Source organism: Pterocles gutturalis, unplaced genomic scaffold (assembly GCF_000699245.1).
Source record: "Pterocles gutturalis isolate BGI_N339 unplaced genomic scaffold, ASM69924v1 scaffold23905, whole genome shotgun sequence".
NCBI lineage: Eukaryota > Metazoa > Chordata > Aves > Pterocliformes > Pteroclidae > Pterocles > Pterocles gutturalis.
The window spans coordinates 21,173-38,516 of NW_010138960.1; the positions used below are offsets into that span (position 1 = coordinate 21,173).

Sequence of the window (17,344 nt, forward strand, 5' to 3'; positions counted from 1 at the left end):
CTTTCTTATCAAAAACCAAACTGATATAAACAGGAATGTATAAAATTAGATCCAAACAGTTGTTGAAGTCTTAAACTCAAAAATTTAGGAGTGAACTGGTTTTATTTGTTTGTTTAATTAAGTTTTATGTCTTCCACATCTGGGGGGATGCACTGTTCTAAAATGAGCCCTGCTGGATGAGGTAAAGCTGTAAGTGTTGCACACTGATGCCTCCCAATGACCAATATAAAGCAGCACATGTATATTTGTAAAACTCTTCACCTCCCCCACTCATAATATCATTGTTAGCTCATCTTTTAAAGCAACTGTTAAATTTACCACGTACCAGCCAGCAAGTGTCTTTGTGTTAAATTATCATTTAACATTGTGCAGTGATTGTATATTGTCAAGTGAGGGAGCACAGCTGCAGTGTTTTAAGATGCATATACATAGAGCCGATAGCTCTTGTACTTTTAACGCAGTAGTAAGAATTCCATAGAAATTGAATGTAGCTAAATAGCTAGCAGACTCCTAATCCTTAAAAATAATGATTAAAAAAATAAATGGAAATGTCAATATATATAAAATTTTATCTCTTACCTTATGGTATCCAACAAAATATTTTGTTGTCTAAAAAGCCAGTTGTATTATTTAAGGAATGCATTCTCATTTTGAGTATTTTAATACTTCAAAAAATAACGTTCTCTGCAAGTTCCTACCTCTTTTTCTTGTATTTTTCCTCTCACAGATGTATTTAAATAAGACACTGATAAAAAAAAGAAATATCTGTTTTTAGGGACAGTCTAAAAATCCAGCAAGTTGACATCACCTTCCAGAGACAGTGCTCTTGGTTCAAGGTCAGACAATTGGTCTTTAACCCACCCCACATAGCTTGAAGTGGTTTTTTTTAGCACAGAGGTTGTCTGCTGATATCAGTCCTTTTTTTGTGTGTTTATATTGGTGGAACTTAATGAGATTACATATATTTTGATGAATAATTGCTGCCATGTAAACTTGCCACCTGCCTACAGTGACTCTTATGAATATTTGATGATAATAAGTAGTAGGAACTTCAGTGTGATGCTCGCATGCATTTAAAAAACCAGCAGCACATGAATAGCTTTTTTCTGCTTTTTTTCTTGCAGTAAACAGTATGATATTTATATACATGTTAATTATTAGGCATATCTAACATATTTCTGTTCTTAATACCAGGAGTTCAATTTAAATAATAATAATGTTGTTTTAGGAGGGGAAGGACGTTAAACAATTTTTAGCATCTAGATTTCTATTTTAAGTTGAGGCAGGGTTGACTGGTTGGTCTCATGCTTCTAGCTATGAATTAGTAGTTGAGAAAAAGGAAGAAATACAGTGGAACATGCCATTTTGCAGATGCAGCTGTATTCTACAAAATCTAAAATGAGGATTTGTAGATCAACAATTTTGTAGACTTCCGTGCAATGTCCGCTATCACCTTATAGATCCCATAGGCAGTAGTTGTGTGTCATAGTGCAAATTAGGCAATGTCTGTCAACAGCAGGCATGACCTTTTATCATCTCTTAATCTAGTTTCTTTTTTTGTAGACAGTGTAATAGAGGGTACTCACCTTGTGTTGTTTCAAGAAGTTTTTGTGTGAAGCTGGAGTTGAAAACCACATACCTGATTTAATTGTGTTGAATTGTAATTGTGATAGTTGGTTTTGTTTGCACATTTGAAAACTTGCTGCTTTCATTATCCAAGTTGCTTTACAGACCATGTTCAAGACACAAACTAATGTTATATAAGTTGCTGTAGTTTGTTTAATTGTATATTTTTCTTTCTGAGACTTGCAGGGCCTGCTATACAGCTGTATTTTTCCTTACTAAAGTGTGAGAACAACAGCAACGGCTCTGACATTTGCAGTTGGAGGGTTTTTGTAGTTAAAATAATCTGGCATAGTTGTTACTAGAATTATTTTTTCCAGTAGCTCCTGCATATTCAGAGAATAAATGTCATCAATTTATTAATACTGCTGTAATATTTGCTTGAAAAACGGTGCTTTACAGAACTTATTTTTCTTTCAGGGAATCAGTTTCCTCCTATTGCAGCTCAGGATCTTCAGTTTGTTCTGAAGGCTGGATACCTGGAAAAACGCAGAAAAGGTAGGTCTAACTATCTTTGTGAAAAGTAGTGCATATTTTATATCTGTGAAGTCTGTGTGTCAGTATTTGATGCTATACACACAAATAACTTTATATAGGAGTGAAAAATAAAATGGGATAGAAGCTGAAATGTTGAAGCATTATTAGGGAAAAGAAGCACAGCACACAATTACTCCTGTAGTATTAAAATAAAATCCTATTTCTTTATTGACTAAAAAGTCATGCTGTGAAAGTCCGCTGTCGGCGATAATTCAGAGACTTTCAGTAATATTTTTGAAGAAAACATTAGGAACGTATGTAAAAGTATCATATGTTGACTTCATGTTTCAGTGAGCATCAAGATTTATTTTTCTTCAAGAGGGCAAATATTGATCTCAGCTTTGGTTCAGTCAATATTTAGCTTGATTCAATAAATCTTATATTGTCACTTTAATACCCACTTAATGCTACAATAACTCTAGGAAATATTTAGGAAGTTGTTCATTATTTCCTTACATTTAATGTTACACATGACTTATCTCTTTATATGATTTCAAACTCCCATTTGCTCTCTTACCACCAATTTTTGTTTCTAATTTCCTTCTCAGTGCCATACATTTCTTCACATCCAGATTTTGTTTCCTTTCCTTAGCACTTTTCCTGTCTCCTCCTCTGTCTTTCATCACCCTTGAAAAGAAGTAACGTATTTGTGTTCAATAATGCCATAAAGTGATATAACACAAATTATATTAATTGCAGACCACAGTTTTCTCGGCTTTGAATGGCAAAAGCGTTGGTGTGCTATCAGTAAGACGGTCTTCTATTATTATGGAAGTGACAAAGGTAATTATAATAATTATGATAAACTATAATATGATCTCTTAATGCACAGAAGACTATGAAGTCTTTAGTGGAGTTGGAAACTGCAAATCTAAGGTCATTTTAAGAAAGCAAATAAAAATTTTAAAAGAATAGTTGGTTCTTAAACAGTGCTGTGAATTTTAAAAATGTGTAAATATTTTTCAGAATCTGAAGTGATGTGCTTATTTTCTAAAGCAGGAAAACTGAGGAAAAAAGATGAAGTTACTTACAAAGCTACTTTGTGCTCCAATAACAGTTAGCTATTGGGTTTGATAGTATGTTGGTACTCAATTAATTTACTGCACAGGAAATGCTGTTTCTGCCCAAAAATGTTTTTAATTGTAAAACACCCTCTAGCAATTATACCTTCAGAGTTCTTTAAAGATAGTTCTGTCCAAGAAAATGTTAGTCTAAAAACAGCATAGTGGAGTTCCATGTTTCTTTTCTACTTTTCATCCTGCTAGTTTCCCATCATATTGTCTGTTTCCAGAGTTTTGTTAGCATATCTGCTAAATGTTGTTTGTTCTTTTCTTTACTTGTTCCTTGGGGTTTACAGATGGATCAAAGTTCAAAACATAAATGATCTTTCTTCAAAAATTTTGAGGATGTGTGGCAAAGCACAGATTTGTCAATAATAATTTGTTTCTCTGGAAAAATACCTTGTGCTGTTTGTTTATGTATAGCTGTACATTATCTAGTACATAAAAAATAGCTTTTTTTTTTGTTTGGGCTAGTTCTTAAAGATTGTTTTGAGTTTTTAGATCTTTGGCTTCTCATCTGCTAGTTTTTGCAAAAGAAAAAGGAAAGAAGAAAAAGCATTGTATTTTTTTTTCCCCCTCTTGTGTCTATGCTAATAATTACGCTTTCTAGCATATGATTTTTGGATTAAGGCAGGAAAACTGCCCCCTCTCCCCTTTTTTCATCCATTTTTTTTTTTCCTTTGGCAACAACCTGACTATCAAGGCTTCGTTGTAATTTCTAATACCTATGCTGGAAGTTAAGATCTGTGGAAGCCTGTTCCCTAGCACTCCGCATGTTACCGTCATGTTAGGAATTCACTGCAATACACTGTGGAATCTCTTTCCTGTATGGATCTATAGACAGATGCTTTGGCTTATAAATCTACAGCTTTTGTAGGCTGCAGGTTGTTTGGGGAAGATACTCGTAACTGTAACCTAATGATATGGGAGCGGCACATAGTCCATGGACCATTTTTTGGGAATTCTGTAGACATGGCTGGACACCAAACAGTAACTCGCAGAGGAAGCAAACAAATCAGATGCCCGATTTTCTATCTGTCTCCATATGACTGGTGCTGTTAGTGCAGAAAACCTAGCACAGGATGGTGGAATGGTATTGTCTTGCAGATCTGGGATGACCAACAGTTGCTCCAGAGCTTGCGTTTGAAGAAGAAGGCTTTTTCCTAGACTGTTTTGAGGTACTTTCTTCGGCCCTCTGAAGCCATAGGACATAAAGGTGCCCGTTCCAGTGCAGAAGCAAGTTGCCATCATTGTGCAGAAACCGGATACCAGGGATTGCTTTAGTTCCATGGCAAACTAGTTTGCTGTTGAAGCTGAGCTGTTGTGCTGATGATTGTGAACATATATGCTGCTGTTTATTATGCTGTTTAGCTGCAGAGTGTCAGCATGGGCGAGGTGTGTGATGAGACAGTCCTGAGGAGACCTGGCATTTAGTCACTGGAAGAACCTGAAACTGTTTTCACACCTACTGTTATGGCCAGCAGTGGTACCTGCCATAGTATGCTGTCGTATTGGGGCCCTTCTTTTGCTTTGACCTTTGATGCTGTACCAGATAACTTGGGCCACAAACGTGTGTTCTTACCAGCTGTACAACAGTGTACATTTGGGTGGCTTCATGAAAATTGCTCCCATGTCCTGAATCATTGGGATGGCATCTGTCTGAATGATGCTGGTATGTCCTAGCCTGTGCAATGTCTGGAGATGTTTTGTATCAGCTGGAACCTGGTTTCTGACAGGTTCCAGGGCTGATTCACACAATAGGAAAATTCTCCCTTGTTTGTGTGAACCCAGTTTGAAGAGAGACGAGGGAGAGGGGGATTCCATACATGCTCAGTTGTGCTGCACTTTTAACGGGTAATGGAGTGCTCGTGCCCATGTTGTGGGACATCACACAGAGAGGCAGCAGGGATTTCTAGGTCCTGCTTGGCTCGTTTTGTACTGTGTATGTTTTTTAAAACTGGACACATAGGTGGGTAATCTGTGAAGGATATTTTGTCTGGTGCACTGTGTATTTTGTTGACCAAGGTTTGATTTTCATGCTTAAGTATTAGTGTAGTGTAACTGAATACTAGATGTGAGGCTATAGGGTGCCTTTTTATTAGGTTGCATACATTTGTTGTTTCCAAAACACTTGTAATTCTTCTGACTTTATCCTTTTTACATGGGGAAAGCAAGAAGTATGGAAGTGTATAAAGCTTGCGAACACATGAAAGGAAAAGTTCCAGAATCATTTATTCAGAGCTGTATGATGAAAAATGTGAGACCTAGTCCAGGAGAACATAGTACAAGCTAAAGCCTGTGAAAATATAGTAAATGGCCGTGTGTTTGTGTATGTGTGTGTGCTCACCTAAGAGATTACAAGCATCATTTTAACAGTTGTGATGCCTGCAGGCTAGTGAATGTGTTGTTTCCTTGTTTCCTCCTCCCCTATGTTCTCATACATTTGGTGCAGCATTGGATAGTGACACAATGTTATTTATCCCTGCAATATAGATAGGTCTAAGTGAATCACCTACTTTTTTTTTTCCCCTGATCAATGATATGTGGGGTAGATGGAGGAACAAGGCTTAAAGGTTTGACCTAATCGCATGTCAGAAATAGGTATTGTAGGAAGCACGTGTCTATCTGTGCTTGTGCTGCGTTATCTGCTGCCAGTGTGTGGCCCACAACATTGCAGAGGACTGTGTCCAAATATCAGAGCTGGCTTAGATTTCCAGAAGCTTGCCTGGTCCTCCTTTTCATAGTCTTTCCTTCTGTAAACCTTTTTCAGTCCTTCTCTTTTCTTTTCTTCCATGCAGTTGCATCTTGAGTTTGGTACCCTGTTTGCATATTGTTTTTCTGTATGATCTCTGGCAGTACCTGTGTACTCAGGCACCTAGGTGGTATGGCTAACCTTTCACATCTCAAAGTGCGTGTGAAGAAGGGAAGTTAATTTGTGGCTTTATAAATGAATGAATTAGTGGCTTTGTTACTTCTTCCTCACTAGGCCACAATGTTATATGCCCTTCTGTCTCAGCAAACTGGAAAAATCAGCTAGATGTTTAGCAAGACAGTAACTGATAACATCATGGCAATCTTTTCCCCTGTTAATGGGCAATAAAAATTTATTTTAATTTTTATAACTTGAAAATGGTATCTGACTGCCAGTAATATGATGTTGAAGAGTGGGATAATTCAGAGGCTTTTAGAACAGTCTTGAGTTTCTTTCTTTTAGATTTTTTTTTAAATTTTTAACGTGAACATGAAAATTTGTGATTTCTCTGAATAGTAAGATAGTGATGGCCAGGCAAATGGATGGACTGCTTCTATTTGTGCAAAAGAGGAAGATGGTTTTTAGTTTATTTTGTGTTTTGGTTTTTTTTGAAGAAGTTTGTGACTGAACAATATTAAGGGAGAGGAAAGCCTAGTTAGGGTTGCATTTGCAAATCAGTCCTGGTGACTCGCCTAACCAGGCTACTGGAATTTTTGCCACATGCTAAGGTTGCAAATTTCTCCTTCTAGGAGTGAGGAAAGATATACAAACCCAATGGAAAGCCATTGAAGTATCATTTTGCTTTTAGCTACAGACCTCCTTCTCTTAGTTCTCCTTCTCCGAACAACCACATAGGGAAAGGCAAAAATCCTTGTTTAGTTTAGAGTTTACTTTTGACAGAATCCATAATTGAAATCTGCAGGGATTGTGAACGTTCAATAGGACTTTGTTGTAGCAGGGTGATGGCAATCAAAGGCATCTTTCTAATGAGTAGTGAATCTTTTGCTATGAGAATGTTAAATTCAGTCCTTGAGAGGCACACTTGCCAGTAATAGTGCGTTATTTTAAAAAAATAAATAACTATTGAGTATAAGCAAACTGAATATAAACAAACTGATGCCCTAAATAGTGTGTTTCGATCCTTGCCTCCATTTCTTAGTTTTTTAAATTTAAATTTCTCCAAGGACTAGATTAAAGGAAAGGGGAGTGAAAAAAAAGTCAATCCCATTTCAGATCTGCTATCTAAAAGGGGAAAACTTCTATGCACACGTTTGGGAAGGACTCTTCCAAAAGCTGGAAAAGGAATTACCATTTTGGAGATACTGACACTACTATTTTTAGAAAGCAGACATCCTGCATATGGAAAAGTATGTGAAACTACATTTAGCATGAAGCCATGTAAACCATAAGATCTTATGGGCTCCTAATTTCAAGATGAAGACAGTTAAATTATAGATTCTAATAGTATCTATAAATACTTTATCAGTCTCTGAAATATTTCTGTTTGCCTTTGTTCCTTATGCCTTTCTCTGTAACTTCTTTCCTTTCTACTACCCCAGTCCTCTCTGTTCTTCAGAATGCACTAATTCTTTTTACATGTGCTAATAATATGGGCACATAGCCTTAGGCCTCAAATTTACAACCCAATCATTTCAAGACCCCATTGAAGGTTTACCCTTCTTTGTTTTAAAAGTTCCCATGGACTCAGTTATGCAAGGTTACTTCAAAACCCTTTTTCTCTGCTTCCCTTGAGACTCTTTTTTTCCCAATATAATATTGGCCCTGTTTCCGTTGTTAACAACATTTCACTATTTTTAGGATAAATTAAGTTATATGTAAGAAAAATATTTGAAGTGGCACTCAAATTTAATTCAGATCTCTATTTTCTCTATTTTAAATATAGTCCCTCATATTTATTTCTCTTGAATATTTACATACTAGTTTGACTTTTTTTTAATACTTAATGCCTGACTCTCCACTCTGTTATACTAGTTTTTTACAACTCTGAATTCCTGATGCAACATGATCTACACAAATCCAGATTTATTTTTCTGTTGTGTGCCTGATATGGGGAGAAGGGAAGGAGGGCCAAACTTCAAAACCCACAGAATGCTTATGTTGGGAATACTTATAAGACTTCCTTTTTCTATGCTTTTAACTTGGTGTCTGCCTGTAGAATCCTACAAATACATGGTGTTACTGTAATGGAAAGGTTACAGCTTTAGCAGCTAAAAAGGAAAGAAGAAAAGTAAAAAAGGTACCTTCCCTGATGGAGTGATGCCAGATTATACACTGCAAGATCTGGTCAGAGGGATGTCCACTGCTAGTTTCATTTCTGCCCTTTGACATAGAAATGTTAGTGAACCATAAGGAAGGAGGAGGAGATGAGAGCAAAGAACAGCTTATTATGAAATTAGATTTGGCTTAATTGTGGAACAATTTATGCTTGATATTCACAATCCTTTTTGTTTTTACAAGACTGATAGTATTATGTTTTTTGCGGTTCTGTTCTATGTTGTTCTGGGACAACTTTCCCATGTTGAATTGCAAAGCCCTATCTTGAGAAAATAAGAGGCAGCAAGAATGTTATTGGTCTTCAGAGATGTGTGTTGCATCCGCATGTCTCTCCCTAGTTTCTCCTAAACATGCTGTTGTATTTGTGTGTAGGCAAAACGCCGGTTCTGATTTGGGGGTTCAAAATTGAAGTGAAATCTCTGTAATGTAAATGTGCTTCCTGAAGCTACTTTTTAAGCTCCTGCCATAAAAAAACCTATAATTTTAAGTCTCCAAGTAAAATCTTTAAGTCTTCAAAGTTTTAAAATATCAAAAACTGTTTAACTCTCCCGAAAGCACAGTCACCAGAAACTACTTCTGATATCAACAATATAACTCTGAATGTGAAAGATTATAGAAGTCACTGTGGCACTAACTTCACATGGCAGCTTTAAACTGAAAGCCCAGGTCTGTTTGCACACCTATTTAGCTGCAAGCCTTTGCTGATAAATGAAGTCAAGGTGATTGTTGAGTCTGATGATCACAAGATAGCCCTGCAGTCAAGCCTGCACCTGACTACTGTGCCTGGACAAATAGCTACGTGGGTCATGGTTTGCTCCACAGGGGTCAGGTGATGGGGTTGGTCTCCAGTCCTACCTGGAAAGGTGTATTCTGCAAAAGCAACTGGGATTTGTAGACCTCCATTGCTTGTCACCATCAGAGCATACAGCTGAGCTATAGCTGACCTGTGTCTTGCCATTCTGTATTTGTGGAGCCATATCTGACTAGGTCTTATCTCTGGCTTGCTGCCACAGGGATTGTGAATGCATATTGAGTCTCTCTCAACTTTAATGGGTTCTGGGTCAGGGCTGTGAAGTGTCTCATTGTCTTGAAATATCATGGTCAACATTTTAAGCATATGCATAATGCTACACTGGACTTTAATCAGAGGTATTTTACTGCACAGACAATAAGAAGCAGAAGTGGCAATGCTATGACTAGTCTGTTGCTGTAAAGGTCGGTGAAAGTTTTTAATAGCAAAGGATATATATTTTTTGGTGATGCATACAGGTAATTTTCATTAGCACTGGAACAATGTCTTCAGAGAGATAAGACAAGGACAGTATAAACAATAAAACAATCAAATGCAGTGTGGATGCCATGCATCGTGTTCCCCTTCCAGTGCAAAGTACGTCATCTTTGTGTTTTAACTGTAATGCTCTTTGAAAGAATGAGTACCAGTACAGAGATCATCTGAGATTACCTCTGTAAAACTGTATTGCCCTAAAAAGGATCATCCATGTCATAGAGAAGCAGTCTGAGAAATAATCCAAGAGACTAAATTTGAATACTTGCCTTATTTTTATCTTGGCAAAATGTTTTTACCTTTTGAACCTGGTGTTTGTTTTTTCTGTCTATGTGCTCCTATCTTCCTGGGTTTTGATAAAACTACAGCATGGGAGAATAAGAAATTAGTGTGTTTCCCTTCATCTTCTCCCTGAGTCACAAGTGAGGGAACAATAAAATTTCTAGGCAGAAATGATTTTCATTAAAAGGGGACCTAGTTAACCTGTTGCAAGTTATTATTTCTAATATCTGCCTTGGTGTGATTCCATGAATTTTGCATCTGTGTTCTGTTTGAGGTGGAGGATTGAGCAAATATAAAATATTAGTACTGAAACATTAGTACTTAATTAAGACATAATAAAACTTACTGTGGGGGAAGGGACAAGAAGAGAAAATAGAACAGTGCCCTGGATTTTCTCATGTAATTGTGTTATTCGATATTTACTTGCCCTGGGTGAGAGTTCATAAAAAGGAACACAAAGAATTTTTGTCTATGTGCATGTAGGATTGCTATCAAGAATATTTGTATGGTGACTGCCCCTACATCCACTGATGTTCATGTTGCTCTGTTAGCCAATTTTTGCCCTCTCAGGAGTGAAAAAATGATTTTTGAATGTTACAATTTCCTAGTAAATTTCCAGAAAGATGACAAAATTATATTGAAAATTGTAGTTTTTCCTGTTTTATCTACTGTAGCAGTTTTCTCCTTTTGTTGACAAACATAAGCAATGGATGCACCATTTGCACCTAAGTTCTGTTCAGCAATACTTAAAGTAGTTTTGCTGTTGTGCCTGATGCTTATTGTTAATAAATGCTTTTCTCTGCTGTGGGAAAAAACCACTCAATGACATTTTATTTCATTTGCAACGGCACTTTGATCTTTGTTTGCCTGGGTAAAATGTGACTCATGATACCTATCTTCACTTGAATGCTGCACTGTGAGCTACAGAAATTGCGAAACTGAATTACTTGTACTTTTTTGGTTTGTTTTTAATATTCACAAAAACATGCCAGAGCACATAAAATCAGATGCAGGGTTTGGTCTGAAGAGCTCAGAAGGATTGCACCAGGTGCTGCTTGCCCAGCATGCAGTATTTTTAAACTCAGGTCTGTTCTAAGTGATACTTTTATAAACCAGAACCTTTGAAAAGAGGAATTGTCTTTAAAACAACCACATGGCTCTACATAATAAACTGTGGTAGGGCTCAGTACTTTTATTATCTAATTAAACATTTGCTGTGTTGAGAGAAATGTTTTTGGAACACACACCTGAAATTATAACAAAATTCATGCTGTATTTCTGCCATGTGGAAAGAAGGCACATCTGGGAGTGGGTGGGAGAATGTGAAAAGAAGCTTTTCCAATTGCTTAAAAGGGAGTTTAAACTTTGAGTTAAAATAAAGGAGGGAGCTCAGCAAGTTCTGAGTTAGACAGGTTTTCCCATTGGTTTACTGAACCTGAAAGAGACACTGACTTGTAGGAAATGTGTCTTGCAAGTTCCAGTTCTTGGCTTTCCCTAGATGCAAGTGTCATACGTGCACTTCTTACTAAATAAGACCACCATCTGTAAACACCCCCCTGTGGAATTCCTTAGGCATCCTACAGAAAAATGTATTTTTATGTATGTCTTCCTTTAAAATAAAGCTTTATCTCCAGAAGCATTACTTAATAATTTTGCTGAAAACCTCCCTGTTCTTTGTAAAATTAATGAAATAGAAAACAAAATCTGAATAACCGATAACCTGCTGAGCCACTTACGTTCGCTGTTGTAAATGAAGCTCTACCTTTGTTTTTTATCTCCAACAGACAAACAACAGAAAGGTGAATTTGCCTTAGAGGGCTACACCATCAGAATGAATAATAGCCTTCGGAAGGATGCAAAGAAGGATTGCTGTTTTGAAATCTCTGCTCCTGATAAGCGCATTTATCAGGTTGGACTTTTTTATGTTGACTTGAAATTAAATTGATAAAGCCTTTACAATTCCAGTTACTGAATTAACGTTTCAGTAAAACAACTTTCACTGACATCTTAATGAAAAAGGGAAACCCTTCCTTGCTTATGTTGTATATTCATATATTAGGAACAAAATCTGATTTAAAGTATGTCTGTATGTGTTCAAATATTATCTTTTCAGACAAGAGCAAGGAAATCTATAATCTTTATCTGCTGGTCATTTCAGTGTTAGCATTTTATTATCTATTGTATGGTATGTCTGTGTGATTTCTTGGATGAATTAAATAGTAAAAAAAAAAGTTAAAATAAGTCTGTGTTAAATACATATTGTATTGATCGTGGCTTTGCAAAGAAAATCTACGTAAAGGCACATATCAGCTGTGCAATTCAGAGATCTATCAGCTAGACATCAATATGGAATGTAAGTTTAATAAGTTTTAAATATCTGAGATTGCAGTTGAAAGCCAGTTAATTAAGTTGTCAGGTAGTGTGTTGGAGTCTGACAAGAACATTTTTAAGAAAACTGTACTGAGCAGTCGAAAGAAATTCATGGGTGTCTTCTAATTGTCAAGGGCAAATTTTGTTCATCAGTTCTGGCTTTGACATTGATGAAGAGAAGCAGCTTTTTTCTGCACAGCTGCCAGCTGCTGATCAGAGTTTCAAATCCATCATCCTCTCCTTCAATTAAGTAAATTTGTCAAAATTAGCTGTACATTATAAGAAGCATCCTTGCAAGAAAAGTACCAGAAGACATGAAAAGAATTACTAATGGTTTCTTGAGGAAGTGACGAGAATACTACAGTCCCTTTTTTTTAAATTGCTAATGTAATTGTAGTTTTTTTTGTAATTATTTCTAGTAGTTATTAATAAATGTTTAATAGTTTACAGCTGCCACTCCCAAAGAAGCAGAGGAATGGGTACAGCAAGTCAAATTTGTAATCCAAGGTAAGCCAGCCAGTAGAGCAGTAGCCTTTGTTGCCAGTACTGCTTAGTGATGGTAGTTCTGTCCATTAACATATCTGTCATGTTTATATATGTAGTATTCCCATTTGTCCAAGTTTGGAAAGCAAGTGCTAGTTTTCAATCATGTTGTAGCTTTTATATGACTTTTCTCCTTTTGCAGGGTTTTTGCCTTTCTCCAAGAATACTGCTTAGCTTGAAAGCTCTCCCTTAAGAACATTATAAGAAAATAAGCAGAATATACTGTAAGCACCAGGTCAAAGAAGAATTATGTTTTAATTTTGCATACATTTTTGCTTAGGCATTCTTTTCAAGTAAATGTTGACTTTTTAAACTGCTGTTGTATAGATTTGGAATCTAATGCTATTCCTGAGGAGGAGGAGGAATATGACGATGTTGGACAAGTGAGCAGTGAACCAACAGATGATAGCATTTATGAAGAAGTTAAAGGTATTGTTGACATCTTTTACTTTGTGACTTGTGATTATTTTGTCTTGTCTGCTTCTGGTTTGATAACTCTGAGTGGCTAAAAGTGAGTAAAGTAACTCAATTAATAAGATAATTTCAGATTTCAAGTTTTGCTATGACATTGGAGAAGAATGTGTCTTCAACCAGATCTGAGTAAGAACAGTTCAGTTTTCTTTAGCAGGGGCATCAAAATAGTGCAGAATGTGTAAAAGTGGTCTCAGGAGACTCACGGCTCGTTAACATTCTCTGGTATGCAATTTTTTTAAATTAAAAACTTGATTTGCCTTACAGCTTTTTCCATCAACTTGCCCATCATTTTTTTCTTTATTCATTTTAGCATTGGTATGAAGTAAAAGTTTGCAATCACTCCATATGTTATCAGCTGCTGCCTAACCTTTGATGATATAATCCTGCAAGAAAGTGGTGTGTTGGTTTGAAAGGGCTCTGGAGATAAACTGTAAATAAAGCCACACAAGTATTGACATTGTTTTGTTTCATATCTTCCAGCATGACTATGATTATACAGAAACTTTTTACTGTGGGTTTTATGATGTGGTCAAATGATTATGCCTCTAGATAGTCCAAGTGTATCTATCACATGGCAAAGCAAAAGAAAAAGAGGTTGGCAAAAGCTCTTGGAGTTGATTATAGACATTCAGGTGGTCGTTCCTGATTATATTTTCATAAGCTATGAAAAAATCAATTTTTCAGTTACCATTAGTTGACAAATCGTATTTTAAAGTGATATGACAATTAATAATCACTTTGTATGAAATAATGTTCTATGCCCCTTGCTGTTTGGGGCAGTGCAATTACCAGCAATAACTTGAGAGAAAAAATCAGTCATGTCATGTGATACTAACTTTCTGTATCTATTAGGTTGAATATTCTGACCATTGGGGAAAAGAACCCTTTATAGTGTGCCTTGGTTTTCATTTTAAGGTCATTTCAGTGAACCAAAGGAGCAGAGAACATGAGTGACTATTGAAAATTATTATCATAATATTGCAGCAGCAGTCAATTCTTTAAGAGCTGTTTTTTGTGGTTCCATTTCTTTGAATTGTACCTAGATTACTTTAGCACAGAATATGTGTTCTGCTGAAATGGGGTGCAGTGTGTCATGCATGCTGAAAAACTCTTCTGCAGTGAATATAAAAACTACATGACAGGGCTTTATCTTATAGCTAGAGGATGCAGCTAAACTTTATTGCAGTGTTTTTTGGATGCTCAGGCTCTTACAGAAGGTGATCTTGTATGCCTGCTTATGCTTTTGTTAAAGCAGCTCTAGATGTATCCTGGGATAAATTACTGTTTTCTGAGCTTCACATATCTTTTTGTATGAATGTCAAACAGTAAGTAGATGTGGAACAGTAACACATAAAATATTAGTAGAGGGCCAGTAGTTAATATACACTTTGAGTTCTTTGCTTTGAGCTCTTGTCTTCAGAGAATTGCTGCCTTGATAGGGTTCTGCAAGAATTTAGAGTGTTTTCACTTGTATCGCATTTTATGTCAGTTTTCCAGGAACTGTTGTCTCCTAATGTGGCTAATAAACCTGAAATGTAACAGAACAGCTGTCACAAAGGAAGGATAGCTCTTCTGTTATTCAAGAAGTGTAGTTTCAGTGTTTAGTTAATTTATTTCCCCATGATCTTGGAGTGGTGTTTCATTTTCATGTTATCAAGTAGGAATTATTTTTCTTTATCTCATGCTTTCTTTATCTTGTCTATTTGAATTGTAAACTTTTCAGGAAGGACCATCTTACCTTGTACAGTGGAGCTCACCATCTTACCTTGTACAGTGGAGCTCTTAATTTTGGCTGTGATGTGTTGGCATAACTAAGTAAAAATAAAGCATAAGTTTGCAATAGATTTTAGGTGATTAAAGCATCTTTTTCTCTTCCATAAATATGTTTTAATAGTCATTTGCTTAAACAGAATTAAAACCTTATGGATCTGATGCCTTAGAGCAGTCCTTCTTTTCTTAATCCATAGCATATTGAATAATATTAGATGCAATGCTAGTTGACAAACTTCACAGGAGCTGGCCTTGTTTGGTTCTTGTACAGTTAGTTGATTGTAAAAGAGCACACTCCAGTTTGGTCTCATCTGCCTTCAACAGGCCTGATTGGCTGCATTTAATTTTAGTTGTCTCTCCTTTCTATTTTCCCAGGTAAGTGAATTACTCTTTCTTCCTTTCATGGTCAAAGGGTGAAGTGTCATTATCCCTGTTGTTACCTGACTTAATAATACAGAACAAATAAGAAATTCTGAATGCCTGTTAAGAAAACAGAAAAAAAAATTATTTGTACAGCTGCAAAGCCATGCTAAGCTCTGGAGTGGAGAAGGCAAATATGCTAGATCCCTGTGATGAGGGAGAAGAAGTTAGTCTTCACTTTGTTTTTATTCTCAAAGCATCTTCACGTTAGAAGCTTCTGATCCTCTTGTTTCCACAGATCCACTAACTTTAAAAAGATAGAATTTCAGGTACACATCTCATTGTACCATGTTATTATTTATTTGGCTATAATTTGCAATTTCTCAAGTAAGTAAAATTTTGCATTTCTATGGTTCTCCAGTGTTTTTTGTATCAGCATTTCAGAAGCAAAGTAAGCCAGTTCATGATGCAGTCCATTTGGGAATATTGGGTTTGGTATTTGAGTAAAGTGTGTTTGGATTAAAAAGAGGATATGGAAATTTTTGCACAGTATTGAAAATCAGGAATTTTTGAGAACTGTTGCAGTAATCAGGACTGACTGATGCTGTATTCTCAAGCTATCTCATTGCTTAGCTATTTTTTTTTCCCCTGCTTGTGGCAGGAGACAGTGTAGATGAAGTTTCCAGGCAGGAGCTGGATAGCTTCAAACCAGTATCCAGAACGGTAACAGTCTATTTAGCCTATTAAAAGCATAGATTTCAGTGACATTCAATTCGTACTGTCTGCTGACAGGAGGAGGCGGTACAAAGAAAGATGAGAAAATTAATCTTTTGATCTGTTAAGTCACTTTCTTCTTTAATAGCACGTACAAATTCATCTTTACCATAGAAGCATCATTTTCCTGGTGCTCAGTCAGTGTTTTACTGTGGTTATTCAGATAGAGTGAAAAACGTCAGAATTGCCAGAAATTTCCCAACTTGTAAAACCTTCCTTGCAAGATTTTTCAGGAAATGAAAGCTTTATACGGTTTTCAATGAATTAAGCTTTTGTCTTTTTGTTTTTTAATAACAACACAGAGGAAAACTTGGGTTAAGCAAAATTAAAAGTAGTGTCAGTGAAGGCCCATTTTTGCTTAATTTGCTATTTGTTTTCTACCTTAGTACACTCTATATAATTTTGCAGTCCACAGCTGGATATTATAAGCTGTAACATAGCTTCTAAAACTGTGGTATTAAATCACTCTGTGTGTGTGTAGAGCTACATAGATGCATAGAGTTTCTAGCTTGGTGGTGTTTTAAATAATGGAGCTGTCCTTGTCAGAAGAGAGAACACTTATGATGTCATCTGTTACAGCCTGTTGTGGTTTTGTGTGGTGGGTTTGTTTGGAAGCAGGGAGGGGCCACAGTGATGGCTCCTGTAAGTAACTGCTAAGAGTTCCCCCAGCTCCCAGTCTGCTCTGGCAGCAAGGGAGGGGCTACAGTGGTGGCTCCTGTAACTGACTGTTAAGGGCTCACCCCCACCCTCCGGCTCCAAGGGTTTAGTAACCAGGAGGGGCAGTGGGGGAAGGAGTATCACCGATCTGGCCCCTGTGAGAAACTGCTGGAAGTTTCCCCAGCTCCAGGCTGGACCCACCCCAGGCCAGGGCTGAGCCAATCGGCACCTCTGCAAATAACAGATTGAAGAGGGGGAACAGAAGATGGGGGTTAGTGTGGCCCCGGGCAGGGCCTGGCCCAGCTCGGCCATCCAGCCGCCTGCCCGGTTTCTTCCGTAACCTGACCTGCCATAGCCCAAGCCTCCGCCATGGCTCGCCTGAGAATCCATTTCCTCGGGAGCCGATGAACACCTGTGGCAGAAGAGAGAGGCAGGATCTCAGAGAGATGGCTATGCAGACACACTCTGGTCAGAGAAGAGAAGCGAGAGGAAAGGAAGCATGGCTGGAATTTCCCCTGCAGCGTGGTGAAGATTCATGGGGACGCACAGTTTGTCCCTTGG

The 17,344-nt window shown here is 37.0% G+C and overlaps 1 protein-coding gene across 1 annotated transcript in view; it reads left to right on the top strand.

Annotated features, from left to right (window-relative positions):
* Nucleotides 1-2,043: 2,043 nt before the first annotated feature.
* Nucleotides 2,044-17,344, top strand: part of SKAP2 (src kinase associated phosphoprotein 2) — a gene marked incomplete at its 5' end in the record, with an annotated part of 47,716 nt that continues 32,415 nt past the window's right edge. Inside the window, 5 exons of the mRNA XM_010083209.1 lie at nt 2,044-2,121; nt 2,860-2,943; nt 11,620-11,744; nt 12,649-12,712; nt 13,076-13,177. Of these exons, the coding sequence (XP_010081511.1) occupies nt 2,044-2,121; nt 2,860-2,943; nt 11,620-11,744; nt 12,649-12,712; nt 13,076-13,177 (453 nt within the window). The remainder of the gene's footprint in view (nt 2,122-2,859; nt 2,944-11,619; nt 11,745-12,648; nt 12,713-13,075; nt 13,178-17,344) is intronic.